This window comes from Rhincodon typus, chromosome 7 (assembly GCF_021869965.1).
Source record: "Rhincodon typus isolate 14 chromosome 7, sRhiTyp1.1, whole genome shotgun sequence".
NCBI lineage: Eukaryota > Metazoa > Chordata > Chondrichthyes > Orectolobiformes > Rhincodontidae > Rhincodon > Rhincodon typus.
Window position 1 is genome coordinate 98,375,475 of NC_063338.1, and position 17,222 is coordinate 98,392,696.

General features: G+C 45.3%; 1 protein-coding gene across 1 annotated transcript in view; it reads right to left on the minus strand.

Moving 5' to 3' along the window:
- The window catches only part of LOC109918935 (unconventional myosin-X), a 160,185-nt gene that overhangs the window by 77,000 nt on the left and 65,963 nt on the right, over positions 1-17,222 (minus strand). Inside the window, exons 10-18 of the mRNA XM_048599294.1 lie at positions 13,100-13,246; positions 12,519-12,619; positions 12,298-12,364; positions 10,960-11,052; positions 10,686-10,754; positions 6,611-6,693; positions 4,990-5,101; positions 3,012-3,092; positions 905-984 (exon numbers count right to left, since the gene is read on the minus strand). Coding sequence (XP_048455251.1) covers positions 905-984; positions 3,012-3,092; positions 4,990-5,101; positions 6,611-6,693; positions 10,686-10,754; positions 10,960-11,052; positions 12,298-12,364; positions 12,519-12,619; positions 13,100-13,246 — 833 coding nt within the window. The remainder of the gene's footprint in view (positions 1-904; positions 985-3,011; positions 3,093-4,989; positions 5,102-6,610; positions 6,694-10,685; positions 10,755-10,959; positions 11,053-12,297; positions 12,365-12,518; positions 12,620-13,099; positions 13,247-17,222) is intronic.

The following is a 17,222-nucleotide window of genomic DNA, read 5'->3' on the forward strand; positions in this document are numbered from 1 at the left end:
GTGTCTCCCCACTGGTGTGTCTCCCCGGTGCTGTGTCTCCCCACTGGCGTGACTCCCCAGTGCCATGTCCACGCACTGGCATGTCTCCCCGGTGCTGTGTCTCCCCACTGGCGTGTCTCATATGTAGCTATATAGAACTTTAGTTAGGTCACATTTGGAATATAATGCACAGTTCTGGTCACCACACTACCAGAAGGATGTGCATGCTTTGGAGAGGGTACAGAAAATGCTTACCAGGATGTTGCCTGGTATGGGGGATTTTAGCTATGAAGGAAGGTTGGATAGACTGGGTTTGTTTTCACTGGAATGCAGGAGGTTGAGGGATGACCTGTTAGAAGTTTATAAGGTTGTGAATGGCATGGATAGAGTGGAAAGTATGAGGCTTTTTCCCGGAGGGGAGGAGTCAATTGCTGGGGGCCACAGGTTCAAGGTGTGGGGGGGGTTTAGTTTAAAAGAGATGTGGGAGGCAGGATTTTCACACAAAGGGTAGTGAGAGCCTGGAACGCACTGTCAGAGGAGGTGGTGGAAGCAGACACAATAGCAGCATTTGAGAAACACCTGGACAAATACATGAATAGGAAGGGAATAGAGGGATACGCATCCTGTAAGTGAAGACAGTTTTAGTGTGGAAGAGCAAAATGTGTCAGCGCAGGCTTAGAGGGCCGAAGGGCCTGTTCCTGTGCTGTAGTGTTCTTTGTTAGTCTCCCTAGTGCCGTGTCTCCCCACTGGTGAGACTCCCCAGTGCTGTGTTTCCTCACTGCCATGTCCCTCCAGTGGTATAAAAGCAGGAAATGATGGAAATACTCAGCAGACCTTGATCCAGTTGTGGAGAGAGATTGGTGAATATTTCTGGAATTTGCTATTTTTATTGCAGATTTCAGTGTCTGCAGTATTTTGATGTGACCTTATGTTGTTCATGGATATCCCTGCAATTGTTACATGCTCCATATTATTCACAAGATGGGGGAGCATGTAGACAGAAAACTGACAGAATCAGACAAATATAAGATTTCCCAGTGTGCCAGTGAAAGCAATGTCTATCACAATCTGCCAATCCAGTGCCATTCATTACTGGTCAGCTTCAAGCATTTTGCTGCATTAATTTAGAGTCATTGCATCATAGAATCCTACAGCACAGAGATAGGCCCTTTAGCTCAGACTGGTCCGTGCCGACCAAAATGTCCATCCACGCTAACCCCATCCCCCTGCACTTGGCCCATATCCTTATAAATCTTTCCCATCTATGTATTCATCCAAACATCTTTTAAATGTTGTTAATGTACCCGCCTCAACCACTTCCACTAGCAACTCATTCCATATGTGTACCACCTTCTGTGTAAACAAGTTGCCCCTCAGGTTCCTTCCATTCTAATGATCAGAGGTATAGATAGAGTAGACAGCCAGAGACTTTTTCCTAGGGTGGAGGTAGCTATTACAAGGGGGAATAGTTTTAAAGTGAGTGGAGGTACATAAAGGGGAGATAACAGAGGTAGGTTCTTTACACAGAGAGTGGTCGGGGCGTGGAATGCATTGCCGGAGAGGGTAGTGGAGTCGGCCTCATTAGGGGCATTTACGCAGCTATTAGCTAGGCATATGGATGATAGTATAAGATAGCGGTGGAGGTTAGATAGACCTTAGGATTAGGCTAAAAGTTCGGCACAAAATCGTGGGCCGAAGGGCCTGTACTGTGCTGTACTGTTCTATGTTCTATGTTCCAATGTATTCTTTCCCCTCTTACCTTAAACTGATGTCTTCTAGTCCTTGATTTCCCAACCCTGGGAAAAAGACTGAGTGCATTCACCCTATCCATGCCTCATGATCTCATATACTTCTTTACTCAGAGAGTAGTAAGGGCGTGGAATGACCTGCCTGCAAAAATAGTTGACTCGCCAACTTTAAGGGCATTTAAATGGTCATTGGATAAACATATGGATGATAATGGAATAGTTTAGGTTAGATGGGCTTCAGATTGGTTTCACAGGTCGGCGCAACATCGAGGGCCGAAGGGCCTGTACTGCGCTGTAATGTTCTATGTTCTATGTTCTATGTTCTATAAGACTCCCCCCTCAGTCTCCTACTCTCTAAAGAAAAATGTCCTAGCTTGTCCAACCTCTCCCTATAACTCAGTCCCTTGAGTCCTGGCAACATCCTTGTCAATTTTATCTGCACTCTTTCCAGTTTAATAACATCCTTCCTATAGCAAGGTGACCAGAACTCAAGATTCTGTTAGCTGCTTCCTCAATCAGCAGAGACCCTCGGTCTATTTCTTGAGTAATCCTGGGGTCAACAGGGAGGTCTTACTGCAACTGTACAAGGGCTGGTGATACCACATCGGGAGTACTATGAGCAGTTTATTTCACTGGAGGCAGCTCAGAAAAGGTTCACGAGGATGATTCCCAGAATGGAGGGATTCTCTTATCAACAAAGACTAAACAGGTTAGGACTTTACTCCCTGGAGTTCAGACGAATGAGAGGTGATCTCATTGAAACATATAGGATTCTTAAGGAGCTTGACAGGGTTAACACTGTGAGGGTGTTTCCCGTCATGGGAGAGGCTAGGGCCAGAGGGCACAGTCTCAGAATAAAGGGGCAGCAATTTAAGACTGAGATGGAGAGGAATTTCTTCTCTCACAGGGTTGTGAGCCTTTGGAACTCCTTGCCATAGAGAGCTGTGTGCTGAGGCCTTGTGTATATTTGAGGCTGAGATAGACTCTTGATCAGTCAGGGAATCAAGGGTTACGGGGAAAGGGCAGGAAAGTGGATGTGAGGAATATCGGATCAGCTGTGATCCTACTGAATGGCGGAGCAGGCTCAAGAGCCAAAGGTGTATTCCTGCTCCTATTTCTTATGGTCTTAACAGAAAGAACAGAGCGGAAACTAGAACTGACATGTGCCTAGGGAGCTCTCCCACTCAAAAAAATCCCATTGCACTCCCCTGCCCAATCTCTAAAATGCCCAATTGATCACTCCTTTAAATTCCATCTCAACTTAAAGGTGTAATATTATCCCACCTTCTGATTGTTGGGCTTGACACAGCGAATGAAAAAGGGATTTGAGGAGCTGAGGGTCGCCATTAGTGAGTGCAGAGAGTCCTAGAGGAAACAAACACGGTGGTGAGAGGAGAGTCAGCAAAATTCCAATCACTGTCATCCACTCAGTCCATCACTCTAACAAACCCTCTCATCCTCACCCTTACCCACACTCTCCGAAACCACGCCAACCCCATTCCTCCTCCCCCACCCTCATTCTCTCCTTCACAGGGAAGAGAGGTGACAGAGGACATGGGAGGGCTAAGTCAGTGTGTTGAGGGTGCGTGGGGAGCACGCAAGTGAAAAATGGAGACACTACTGTCCAAACAGAAACTATCCAAAATCCTGGCCTCTTGTGTAGACATTTTGAAGATTGTGTTTCCTTGGTGCTAAATCAATGGAATTCTCAAACTTTGGTAATCTCTACCTGAGGTTGATATTGTCAGACCAGGGGGTAGAAGGAATGATGTCAGCAAATAACCTGTTACAGCCTGTGGGTTGTGTCAGGGTGCAGGGAAATAGGGGCCAAGATTTAAGGGGTCAGGAGATCAGGGATCAGGACTTTGAGATCAGGGGGTCAGAGTTTGAGCAGTCTGGTGGTTAGGGCTCAAGAGGTCAAAAGTCAAAACTTAAGGTGTTGAGGGGTCAGGGTTTGACCATCATGGTGTCAGGGCACAAAGGGTCAGGAGATACTGACGGCGGCTGAGAGGAGACCTGATAGTGGCCTACAAAATTATCAGAGGCATAGATAGGGTGGATAGTCAGAGGTTTTTTCCCAGGGTTTCAATTACAAGGGGGCACAGGTTCAAAGTGAGAGGACAAAAGTTTAAGGGAGATGTGTGAGGGAAGTTTTTCACATAGAGAGTAGTGGGAGTGTGGAATGCACTGCCAGAGGAGGTGGTGGAAGCAGGCACATTGGTGACATTAAGAGGCATCTGAATGGTTACATGAATCGGGAGGGAATAGAGGGATATAGACCGAATAAGGGCAGAAGGTTTGTTTCTTACTTTAATCAGGGCATGATTATCGGCACAGGCTTGGAGGGACGAAGGGCCTGTTCCTGTGCTGTACTTCTCTTTTGTTCTTTTGAGATCAGGGCTTGTGAGGTCACGAGCAAGGAGGGGATCAGAGTTTCAGGGGTCAAAGGTCTTACTTCAAAGACTTAGGGCTTCAAGGGTACATGTGTGATGATGCTGTCACTTTAAAAGGTTATTTTGTCCTGGTTTCCTTTGAAGAGTTGTTAGGCAGAGGCTTTGAACTGACTACTGAATGCAATGTCAGTAAACAGTTTGTAATGCCTTGGGTTTTTTTTAAGAATTGGAACAATGGAAGCAGCCTGGGTGTGGTCAGCTCTCACAAACCAGGCTTTCTAGTTTTTAGAGATAGTAGGAACTGCAGATGCTGGAGAATCTGAGATAACAAGGTGTAGAGCTGGATGAACACAGCAGGCCAAGCAGCATCAGAGGAGCAGGAAGGCTGACGTTTCGGGCCTAGACCCTTCTTCAGAAAACTTCTGGTTTTTACTACCTTTAGCAACAGAAGCTGTTTGGGGTCTCAAAAGAGTTAGAAGCTTCAGTAAAATGCCTCTTGGCTGCTACGCTCTCTTGATGGCTCTTCCACCTGGTTTGGAGAACTGCACGTAAGAAACTGTGACTGAATTTGCCTTTTTTGTCAAGGGGTGTGTTTACGGAATGTTACTATATTGGAACAGTTAATTAGTAACAGGAGCTGTATCTATTATTCAGTTATGTTTTCCAATAGTTAAGTTAAATTCCTCTTTCTTTTAGTTGTGTTTTAACTATGGTGTTTAAATAATTTGTGCTTTGCTTAACGTTGAGGAGTTTGACCAGCCAGGTCATATCTGGAACACACACTTCACATCTACCTTTAAAATAAGAAAAAGTTAGGGTCGGGACTATTTTCTTAAAATATTTTGAGGGGATCCATAACACACACTTACCCGGAACTGGGAGCTGACAGTCGGTTTGCGACGCTGTGTTCCCATTTTCATTGTGTCATCACCATTATTGCGACTGTAAACTTGCTCAAACAAATCATATATAAAATCCAGCCTGAAACACGACACGCAGAACATGGGCCATAAACACAGAAAGCAGATTTCATTATAACAAGAACACTGCTTCTCACAGTTTGGAAATTTTTAGAGAGATAGACAGAGAGAGGCAGACAGCGAGAGACAGAGAGAGAGAGAGAGAGACAGAGACAGAGAGAGAGAGACAGAGACTGAGATTGAGATTGAGAGACTTGGAGACAGACACAGAGAAAGACAAACAGATGGAGGCAAACAGATGGAGAGGGGTCAGAGAGAGAGAGATGAGTGATAGATGAAGAGAGACAGATAGGCAGACGGAGAGAGAGACAGACAGGCACAAAGAGAAAAAGGTAGAGAGGCAGAGAAAGAGAATGATAACTGAATTTTCACAGTCCTGTGGAGCCAAGGCAGGGGACAGAGCCAGGAATAAATCTGGATATTAATGACTGTTTCTTTTGACAACATCCACATGCTAACTGGAGTGGTGGCACGGTGGCTCAGTGGTTAGCACTGCTGCCTCACAGCACCAGGTATTCAGGTTCAATTCCACCCTCAGGTGACTGTCTGTGTGGAGTTTGTGTATTCTCCCCGTGTCTGCGTGGGTTTCGTCCCACGTCAGGTTAGGGTGGATTGGCTATGCTAAATTGCCCATAGTGTGCAGGCTGGGTGGATTAGCCATGGGAAATACGGGGCTAGGGTAGGGAGCTGGAGCTGGGTCCGGGTGAGATGGTTTATTTTGGAGGGGGGTGGTCACCATGGACTCGATGGGCTGAATGGCCTTTTTCCCCACTGCAGGGATTCTATAATAACACCCTCTGATCAGTCTAATTTGGGCCAACATGATGGGGGCCTGAGGACATTGTAGGAATGTTCACTAAGTTAAGAATTTGGTAAGAGGACGGGAGCCATCAACACTTCTTTACAACCAAACACTGAGAGGCAATCATCACAACTGACACACAATTAACCCCACTGCGAAGCCTCTTCTAAGGATGCCTAACCTGAAGAAGTTACCCTCCTCCCTCCGGACAAACCTCAAGGGATCTCTCTCCCACTGCAACTCTCTCGTAATCTCCTCTCCACCTATCCTCTCCTCTATCCCTCTTCTATCCGCCTCCCACTCTCTCCCTATTTATTTCAAAACCCCCTTCCCCTCCCCCTTTTCTGATGAAGGGTCTAGGCCCGAAACGTCAGTCTCTCTGCTCCTATGATGCTGCTTGGCCTGCTGTGTTCATCCAGCCCTGCACCTTGTTGTCTCCCTACACTATGGTGGCCTGACACACAGGACTATTACTTTGTCCCAATCCTGGAGAGAGTGCCTCCATTTTGCAGCCTGTGGTGTCTTGCCAGTCTCAGCAGTGTCCACTTCTCCTGGTTGAGAGTTGGCCAGACATTATATCAAGTCCTGCCTCTTGATCTTCCTCAGCCTTGCTCCATCCACTCTGCTTATTTGGATGGGGCCCTAAGGCAGCTTCTAAATCAGTGAAATATCCAGAAAAGTCCAGCTTCGCGAAGCAAGCATTCTTACCGGCTATCCTTGAGGAGGTTTAGAATGTCATCTCGAAAAGTGTCCCTATTCTTCTCGAGAAACCCGTGAACGTCATACATGACCTAGGACAGGAAGTAGGCAGTCAGTCAGTGTCAGTGTGTCAGGGACATGCACATATGGGGACAGTGCTGTCCTCAGGAAGAGATCCCTCTGCACCAAGGGAGACAGAGACAATGATACAGATGATTAAAGTATAAAAAGCTTCAATTTTATTGACATATTGTGGCAAGGGTGATGACGGCTAGTAATCCCAACGCACAGTCTAATGCTCTAGGGACATGGGTTTAAATTGAACCTTGCAGCGCATGGGATTTAAATCTGGTTAATATACCTGAGCTTGAAAGCTCAACTCAGTGTCGGTGACCATGGCACTATCATCAATTGTTATAAAAATTTAACTAGTTCACTAATATCCTTTAGGGAAGGAAATCTGACATTGTTACTTGGTCTGGCCTACATGTGACTCCAGATCCATAGAAATGTTGCTAACACATAGCGGCCCTGTAAAATGGGATGGGCAGCAAAAACTGGCCATATCTGCAATGTCCACAGCCAATGAAAAACACAGAAGAAAATCTTCAATAGGAGCACAAGAATATGGAGGTGATACTGAACTGGAATAAAATGCAAGTTCAGCTTCAACAGGAATACTGTGCACGGTTCTGGGCTCCACACCACAGGAAGGATGTGAATCCATTGGACTGCATGCAGAAGAGGATTATAAAAGATTGTTTCCAAGAATTTTAGTTACGAACGTAGATTGGAGAGGTTAGGACTGTTTCCATTGAGAAGAGAAGGTTGAGGGGAGATTTAATGAAGGTGTTCAAAATGACGAGGGGGAAACAGCTGGTGAAGACTAGCTGGTGGAGAGACCGACAATAGAGTGACCGTAATACTGAGAGTTTTAAGATACTAATGGATAGGGATAACAGCAGTCCTTGGGTGAAGGCGTTAAATTGAGGGAAGGTGAACACCAACAATATTAGGCAGGAACTGGAGAATGTGTGATTGGAGGCGGTTGTTTGAGGGCAAGTCTACATCGGACATGTGGGAGTATTTCAAACAGCAGGTGATAGGAGGTCAGGAGCAGCACATTTCTGTGAGAATGAAGGATAGGAATGGCAAGTTACATGAACCTTGGATGACCAGGGATGTTACTAACATTGACAGAAAGAAAAAGGAAGCATGCATAAGGTCTAGGAAGAATGGGAACTGACAAAGCCTAAGGAAAATAAGAAAGAGCTTAAACAATGAATTAGAAGGCTAAACAGGGTCATGAAAAGTCATTAGCAAACAGCATTAAGGAGAATCCCAAGGCTTTTTATACATATATAAAAAGCATGAGGGTAGCCAGGGAAAGGGTTGGCTCACTCAAGGTCAAAGGAAGGAATCTATGTGTGGAGACAGAACAGGTAGGTGAGGTCCTAAATGATTACTTTGCGTCAGTTTTCACCAAGGAGAAGGAATTGATGGAGGATGATCTCAGGGAAGGGAGTATCAAGTTTCTAAGCCAAATTGCTATTAAAAAGGAAGAAGTGTTGTGCGCCTTAAAAAGTATTAAGTCCCTGGGTCCCGATGGGATCTATCCCAGAATATTGAGGGAGGCAAGAGAACAAATTGCTGGAGCATTGGCAGACATCGTTCTTTCATCTTTGGCCATAGGTGAGGTCCCAGAGGACTGGAGAATAGCCAATGTTGTCCCACTGTTTAAGAAGGGTAGCAGGGATAATCCTGGAAATTACAGGCCTGTGCGTCTCATGTCGGTGGTAGGGAAATTATTGGAAAAGATTCTCCAGGACAAGATGTGTATGTGTTTAGAAGCAACTGGACTTATTAGCGATAGCATGGTTTTGTGCAGGGTAGGTCGTGCCTCACTAACTTGATTGTGTTTTTTGAGGAGGCAACAAAGATGATTGATGAGGGAAAAGTGGTTGATGTTTTCTACATGGACTTCAGTAAAGCCTTTGACAAGGTCCTCATGGCAGACTGGCACAAAAGGTGAAGTCACATGATATCAGGGGTGAGCTGGCGAGATGGACACAGAACTTGCTTAGTCATAGGAGACGGAGGGTAGCGGTGGAAGGATGCTTTTCAGAATGGAGGGCTGTGATTAGTGGTGTTCCACAGGAATCATTGCTGGGACCTCTGCTGTTTGTGATCTACATCAATGATTTGGAGGAAAACGAGGCTGGTCTAATTAGTACGTTTGTTTTCACTGGAATGCAAGAGTATGAGGGGGCGACCTGATAGAAGTTCATAAGATTGTGAATGGTATGGATAGAGTGGAAAGTATGTGGCTTTTTCCCAGGGTGGAGGGGTCAATTACTAGGGGGACACAGGTTTAAGGTGTGAGGCGGGGGGGGAGTTTAAAAGAGATGTGAGAGGCAGGTTTTTCACACAACGGATGGTGAGTGTCTGGAACGCGCTACCAGAGGATGTGGTGGAAGCAGACACAATAGCAGCATTTGAGAAGTACCTGGACAAATACATGAATAGGAAGGGAATAGAAGGACACGGATCCTGTAAGTGAAGACAGTTTTAGTGCGGAGGGGCAAAATGTGTCGGTGCAGGCTTGGAGGGCCGAAGGGCCTGTTCCTGTGCAGTATTGTTCTATGTTCTTTGCAACAAGACAGCACAGATTCAAGGCAATTGGCAAAAGGAGCAATGCTGACACAAGGAGGAATTTTATCACGAGTGGTTATGATCTGGAACACACTGTCTGACAGAGTGATGGAGGCGGCTTCAATCCAGATATTCAAAACAGCGTTACATTGCTAATTGAAGAGAATGGAAAGGATATAGGGAAAAGGCAAGAAATTAAGTGAAATGCTTGAAGGACCAGTATAGGCATGATGGGTTAAAAGCCTCCTCCTAGGCTGTTATTATTCTAAGATCTTATTATAGAATCAGAGAATCACATAGTGCAGAAGAAGCCCCTTGACCCATCAAGTCTACACCAACAAAAAAACTACTCTAAATCTACACAAGTCCCACTTTCCAGCATTTGGCCCACAGCTTTCAATGTTATGATACTTCAGATACTCATCCAAATACTTTTTGAAGATTATGATGTTTCCTGCCTCAACTATCCTTCCACGCAGTGAATTCCAGACCCCACCACCCTCTGGGTGAAAAAAACATTTTCTTAAATTCTTTCTAAACCGTCTGCCTTTCACCTTAAAATTATACCCCCTTATTATTGACCCTTCAGCTAAGGGGATTTAGTTGCTTTCTATCCACCGTGTCCATGCCCCTGATAATCTTATATACCTCTATCAGGTCCTTTCTCAGCTGTCTTTGTTCTAAAGCAAACAAGCCAAGCTTATCCAGCCTCCCTGCATCACTAAAATGCACCATCCCAGGCAATATCCTGGTGATTCTCCTTTGCGTGCCCTCTAATGCAATCACATCTTTCCTATAGTGTGATGACTAGAACTGTGCACAGTACTCCAGCTGTGCCCTAACCAAAGTCCTGTACAGCTCCAACATAACCTCCCTGCTCTTCTAGTCTATTCCATGACTGATAAAGGAAGGGTCCCATGTGCCTTCTTAACTACCCTATAAACATGTCCTGCCATCTCCAGGGATCTGTGGACAAACATCCCAATATTCCTCTGTTCCTCTGAGGTTCCTTATGTCCTGCCATTCATTGAGTACTCCCTTGTCTTGCTCCTTCATCCAAAGTGCATCACCTCACACTTTTCAGTGTTAAAGACCATCTGCAGCTGATTTGCCCATCTGACCAAACTGTCTAAAACCTCCTGTAACCCAAGACCTTCCTCTTCACTTCTACCACCAAACAATCTCCATGTCATTCACAAACTTATCAGTCACTGCCACCACCACCCTGCCCACCGCATCCTCAGCCACATTGTTTATATATATATTATATCACTAACATAAAGAACCCTGCACTGAACCCTGTGGTGTATCTGTGTGATATGGACATTGTGTGATACAGGCACTGTGTGATATGGTCACTGTATGTTATTGTTACTGTGCATGATGCTGTCTGATACAGGCCTGGTATCAGACTACTCTCAGACAGACTCACCTCACCAGCATAATGTCTTATCCCAAACTGATGATCAGTTACCCGTGGCTTCACATAGAACGAGTTACACTGCAAAAGACAGTAAAACATCCTTCAGTCTCATGGAATAGGAGGGTAAAAATAGAAGACAGCAAGTGAGAAACTGAAAATGAATGAAGAGTGAGGAGCTGGAGAGACAGAAGTGATGAAAATAGAGGTAGTGAGATGGAGAGGAAAATTTCTCTGGTGCTCAGACTGATCCCACCAACTTGAACGACACAAAGACCCCGCTCACCTGGTGCTGACTGTGCAATTTCTCAAGCAGTGTGGAGTCAGTGCCTTTTGGAAACCGACTCTCCTCATTGATCAGAGCAAGGAGGCCCAGTTTCTACAAGAAGAAAAACTAAGCGTGAGATACCAGTTAGACATAGAGTAAGGCTCCCTCTACACTGGCCCAATCAAACACTCCCAGAACAGGGATAGCATGAGGTTAGAGGTTCTGGTCACCCTTCTATAGGAAGGATATTATCAAATTGGAGAGGGTCAAGAAACGATTTACCAGGATGTTGCCAGGAATGCAGGTTTTAAGTTATAGAAATAGGCTGGATAGGCTAGGACCTTTTTCTAGTGGAACGTAGGAGATTGAGGGGTGACTGAATAGAGGTTTACAAAATTGTTAGGAGCATAGATAAGGTGAAAAGCAAGGGTCTTTTCACTAGGGTGGAGGAGTTCAAAACTAGGGGGCATATTTTTAAGGTGAGAGGTGAAAGTTTTAAGAAGGACATGACAGCAACGTTTTTTACACAGAGAGTGGTTTGTGTGTGGAATGAACTGCCAGAGGAAGTGGTGGATGTGGGTACAGTTACAGCATTTAAAAGACATTTGGATAAGTACATGAGTAGGAAGGTTTGGAGGGACACAGATCAAACACAAGCAAGTGGCACTAGGTTAGTTTAAAAACGTGGTCAGCTTGGGCTAGTTGGACCGAAGGGTCTGTTTCCATGTTGTATGACTCTGTGACTCTACACTTTCCCATCACTCACTCAAGGTCAGGGACAGCACGGGGTTAGATACCGACTAAAGCTTTGTCTACACCATCACCATCATACACTCCCAGGACAGGGACAGCACGGGGTTAGATACAGAGTAAAGCTTCCTCTATGCTGTCCCCCCAAGAAACACACTGAGGACAGGGACAGCATGGGGTTAGATACAGAGTAAAGCTCCCTCCACCCTGTCCCCCCATCAAACATTCCCAGGGACAGGGACAGCACGGGGTTAGATACAGAGTAAAGCTCCCTCTACACTGTCCCCCATCAAACATTCCCAGGACAGGGACAGCAGGGGGTTAGACACAGAGTAAAGCTTCCTCTACACTGTCCCCATCAAACACTCCCAGGGACAGGGACAGCACAGGGTTAGATACAGAGTAAAGCTACCGCTACACTGTCCTATGACATCAATACGGCAGTGCTTTCTCTCTCGCTCCATTGCATTTCTCAGTGACATTGTGGTTCTTGAATTAAATCAGTTCCAAGTTTGTAATTTGGCCATCATATAATCTAGGATTTCTGGGCTACTTCCTAGGATTTTTGCTTATTTCCTGGAATTCAGAAATTGCAAAGTTTCCTACCTTTTCAATCAGGTCCAAACACTCGGCATTATCCATCCAATCAATTGCTTCCCAACTCATTCCTTCTCTACAAAAATAAAGAAATAAACATGATTTGGTGTGATTTTGACACAGGAGGTAGGTGGCAGCCCAAGAGGATGGGATCAGTGCGTTACACTCAGGAAGGACAGGGCAGGTTTAAGGATTGGTTCACAGGTTTAAGCTTGCTCAAGTGACCTCACCTGTTATACTCCAGTTGCTCCAGGGAGAAGATGTGTTTGTTGAAATATTCCTGCAGTTTCTCATTGGCATAGTTAATGTTAAATTGTTCAAAACGATTAATCTATGACAAAAGATAGTCAGCGTCAGCTCTGCAATGCTCAAACCCTCATCTTTCATACCTCAACCACAACCTCTAGATACTTTACACCTCAAACCCCTGCCTCTCTGCTCCCTCCACAACTTCTCAACCCCTCATTCCTCACTCCTCTACTACTTAGCACAATGTCTCAACCCTTTATCCCATAATTCCTCACCCCAACCTCTTAGCCACTCACCCATGAACCACACTTGCAACCTTTCACCCCTGAATCTCAATAACAACCTCTCAAAGCCTCATCACAATCTTTCAACCTCTTACCCCTCAACCATGACCTTGTGACTCCTCATCCCTCAACTCTTCATGAGAACCTCTTGATCCCTCAAAACACAACTGACTCCTTGATACCTCACACTTTGCTTGTGGGTGGAGCTGAGACCATGGAGATGGCAGATCCCTCCCCACCCACTTTCTCCTCAGTTAGGGTCTGAACTATTCACCCACCTCAAAGTTCTCAAAGCCAAAGATGTCAAGAATGGCGATGGATTTGAAACTCTCCTTCCCTTTAATCTTTGTGTTGATTTTCCTAATGATCCAGGAAAAGCACTGGGAATAGAGTGCCATGGCCATGGAATCCCGGGAATCAGCAGCCTGAAATACAGAGAGAGGAACATTAGCGTCCACTCACAGACAGAGTCACAGCACAAGAACAGAGTTATCCCCCCACACCCCACCATGGCACATCCCTGCTGTTCCCGACATGACATGGGCTAACAGGCACAGGGTACAGCTCAGTACTCTAGGGATTTGGTCAAAACGGGAACACTATCTCATTCATTTACCCAACGAGACCATCAATACTAAGGCCATCATTTGTGCACATTCCTAATGATCCTTGAGCTTAGCCAGCTATTTCAAAGGACACTAAAGTGTTGACCACATTGCTGTGAGGCTGGAGTCACAGGAACCTTCCCTAAAGGACATTAGTGAACCAGATGGGGTTTTAGGACAGTGTGTTATATGTCACTGTGGTGGTGTGCTGGAAACCAAGTGCTACCATTCCCGGACTTGTCACAAATATTAAAGATTATAAAAAGTATGTGAAATTCCCCAATTTACCTACCTTATAGACCCAGTTGCTAGAAAGCACAGACCAGGTTTCACTGTACTTCCCCTGACAATGTTCCGGCAATAATACAGAAGGCTTTGCTCCAGAATGAGCTGCAGCCCTGGAAAGACTATTTGTGCATGAGGGTGTGAATAGAGAAATAGTGAAGTTTCGCTTCGCTTTGTGAAGTATTGTGTCAATTGTATAGGAGTTTGGTTAGACCACACCTGGAGCACTATGTGCATTTGGTCTCTATTCTATAGAAGGAATGCAACAAAGGGTTCACCAGACTTGGTCCCAGGATGGTGGGACTGACCTTTGAGGAGAGATTGGGTGAAATGTTGCCTGTATCATGGTTTTGAAGAATGAGAGATGATCACTTTGAAATCTACAAAACACTTAAAAGAAATAGACAGGATATAGATGTAGGTAAAATGTTTCCTAGGTTAGGCAGTCTAGAACTAAGGGTCAATATTTAACAATGAGGATGCTGTGACTTAGGTCTGAGATGATTTTGTTTTAAAACACAGTGGTGTGAATCTTCAGAATTCCCTACCATAGAGACCTGTGGATGATCAGGCATTGCATATGTTTAAGGTAAAGAATGAAAGATTTCTGGTCACCAATGGAGTACAGGGTTATGCAAATTGGGAGGGTAAAGGCACTGGACTGTCTAATCAGCCATGATTGTGTTGAATGATAGGCTGCATCAATAGGCAGAATGGTCTACTCCTGTTTCTATGTTATAAGATCCTGCCCAAGTTGTTCCAGTACAGTTACAACACTGGGATCTACCTGACAATGTGGAAAATTGCCCAAGTATGTCCTGTACACAAAAAGCAGGACAAATCCAACCCGGCCAATTACCGCCCCATCAGCATCCTCTCAATCATCAGTAAAATGATGGAAGGTGTCATCAATAGTGCTATCAAGCAGCACCTGCTCAGCAGTAACCTGCTCAACATTGCAAAGTTTGGGTTCCAGCAGGGCCATTCAGCCTTTGACCATATTACAGCCTTTCTTCAAACAGAAGAGCTGAATTCCAGTGATGAGGTAACAGTAACAACCCTTGACTTTCTGCATTCAACTGAGTGTAGCATCATGGAGCCCTGGCAAAATTGGAATTAATGGTAAATGGAGGAACCTCGCCGGTGGTAGGAATCATACCTGGCACATAGGAAGATGGTTGTGGTGGTTGGAGATCAGCCACCTCAGCTCCAGGACATCTCTGCAGGAGTTCCTTAGGGTAGTGCCCTAGGCCCAACCATCTTCAGCTGCTTCATCAATGACCTTCCTTCCATTGTACGGTCAGAAATGGGGATGTTTGCCAGTAATTGCACAATGTTCATCATCATTCACTATTCCTCAGATACTGAAGCAGTCCATATCCAAATGCAGCAAGACTGGACAATATCCAGGCTTGGGCTGACAAGTGACAAGTAACATTTGCATCACAGAAGTGCCAGAAGATCTCCGACAGTAGAGAATCTAACCACTGGTTTTCAATGGCATTACCATCACTGAATACCCATATCAACATCATAGGGGTTATCACTAACCAGAAACTAAACCAAACTAGCCTTACAAATACTGTGGCTATGAGAGCAAAGTCAGAGGCTAGGAGTTCTATGGCAAGTAACTCTCCTCCTGATTCACTAAAGCCAGTCAACCATCAACAAGGCACAAGTCAGGGGTGTGATGGAATACTCCCCACTTGCCTGGATGAGTGCAGCCCCAACAACACTCAAGAAGCTTGACACCATCCAGAACAAAGCAGCCGCTTGATTGGCACCACATCCACAAACATCCCACTCCCTCCACCACCGACGCTCAGTAGCAGCAGTGTGTACTATCTACAAGATGCACTGCAGAAATTCACCAAAGACCCTCAGACAGCACCTTCCAAACCCACTGCCACTTCCATCCAGAAGGACAAGGGCAGCAGATACATGGGAACACCACTCCCTCCAAGTTCCCTTCCAAGCCACAGGACTAACTTGGAAATATATCGCCATTCCTTTACTGTTGCTGGGTCAAAATCCTGGAATTCCCTCCCAAACAGCATTCTGGGTCAACCCACAGCACATTGACTGCAACGGCTTAAGCAGGCAGCTCACCACCACCTTCTCAAGGGGCATCCAAGGACAGGTAATAAATGATGGTCCAGTAGTGACACACACATTCAATGAAAGAGTACACTTTAAAAATAATTTGTTCAGGCCTGACTGGAGGTGTTCAGGATATACCACTCCATCACTCCGAGAGCTGATTTCTATGATTCTCTACTTAATGTTTCATTAGTTCAGTATGTGATTTCAGTTGTGCTCCTATATAAAGAAGCAGACAGGAACTGTGGTTGTGGGACAAAAACAGAGTTGCTGGAAAAGCTCAGCAGGTCTGGCAGCATCTGCGGAAGAGAAAACAGAGTTAACATTTCGAGTCCGGTGACCCTTCCTCAGAACTGTGGTTGTGGGTTTTGATGATGTATATTTGTACCATGTGTACCTGTAAACAAATACTGTAACTGTGGAAAGATTGGTTCTAGTTTTAGCTCTCATCTCCTCATCTCCTTGGCCACTCTGGATCCCACTGTGAACCTTGGTAAAGGATGAAGAGTATAGGGTACAGCTCTGTGTCCCAGATCAGTGAGCTAAGATGTTGCACATTGCCTCTTCAGTGATATTCCTCCCATTAAATAAGTGTATCTTAAATCCATCTCTCAACACAAGTTCTCACAAGGACAGAGATTTAGATCCCAGATATTTGCTGAGTTTGAACTATCTGACAAGGGCCTCCTAAAACATCATAGAGATTGTTTCAACCATTTGCATTTCTAAGAAATCAGCATTTTTCTGTTTTGCAGTCAGCTTTAATCGATAGGCAACTGTGATGATCAGCTGGTTTGTGCAACCCACACAGTCTCTGCCCCAGCACACACAAAGGCTCAAGTTACCGCCTGCAACTCACAAAGGTCAAAGTCTCAGATCCTCTCACACTCAATCTGGAACATGACATCAGTCTGAAAATATGTGCAGAATGTGCAGACAACGTTTCCCACCGCTGCCACTGAGACCACAGTGAGAAAGCTTGTGCACAGCACACTGACAATGAGACAGCACATAATAAAGTCCCCCTTCTTCCTGGAATCAGATCATAGCTTCAGGCCAAGAATCTACACAGTCACCCAACAAACACGCAGGACAAAGGGTGACAACCAGTGTTCAATCCTGGGGTGGGAGCTGAGAACTGCCCAAGGGATCATCCCTGCCATTATGTTAAGATTAATAAGGAGGAGGTATTAGATGTTTTAGTGGACATAAAGGTGCATAAATCCTCAGGGCTTGATGAGGTGTATTCCAGACAGTGATGGAAGACAAGGGAAGAGATTTCTGGAACCTTGGTGGAAATATTTAATGCTTTGCTGGCCACAAGTGCCAGATGACTAGAGGATGGCTAATGTGGTTCCTTTGTTCAAGATGGGCAGCAGGGATAGGCCAGGTAATTACAGAGCAGTTAGTC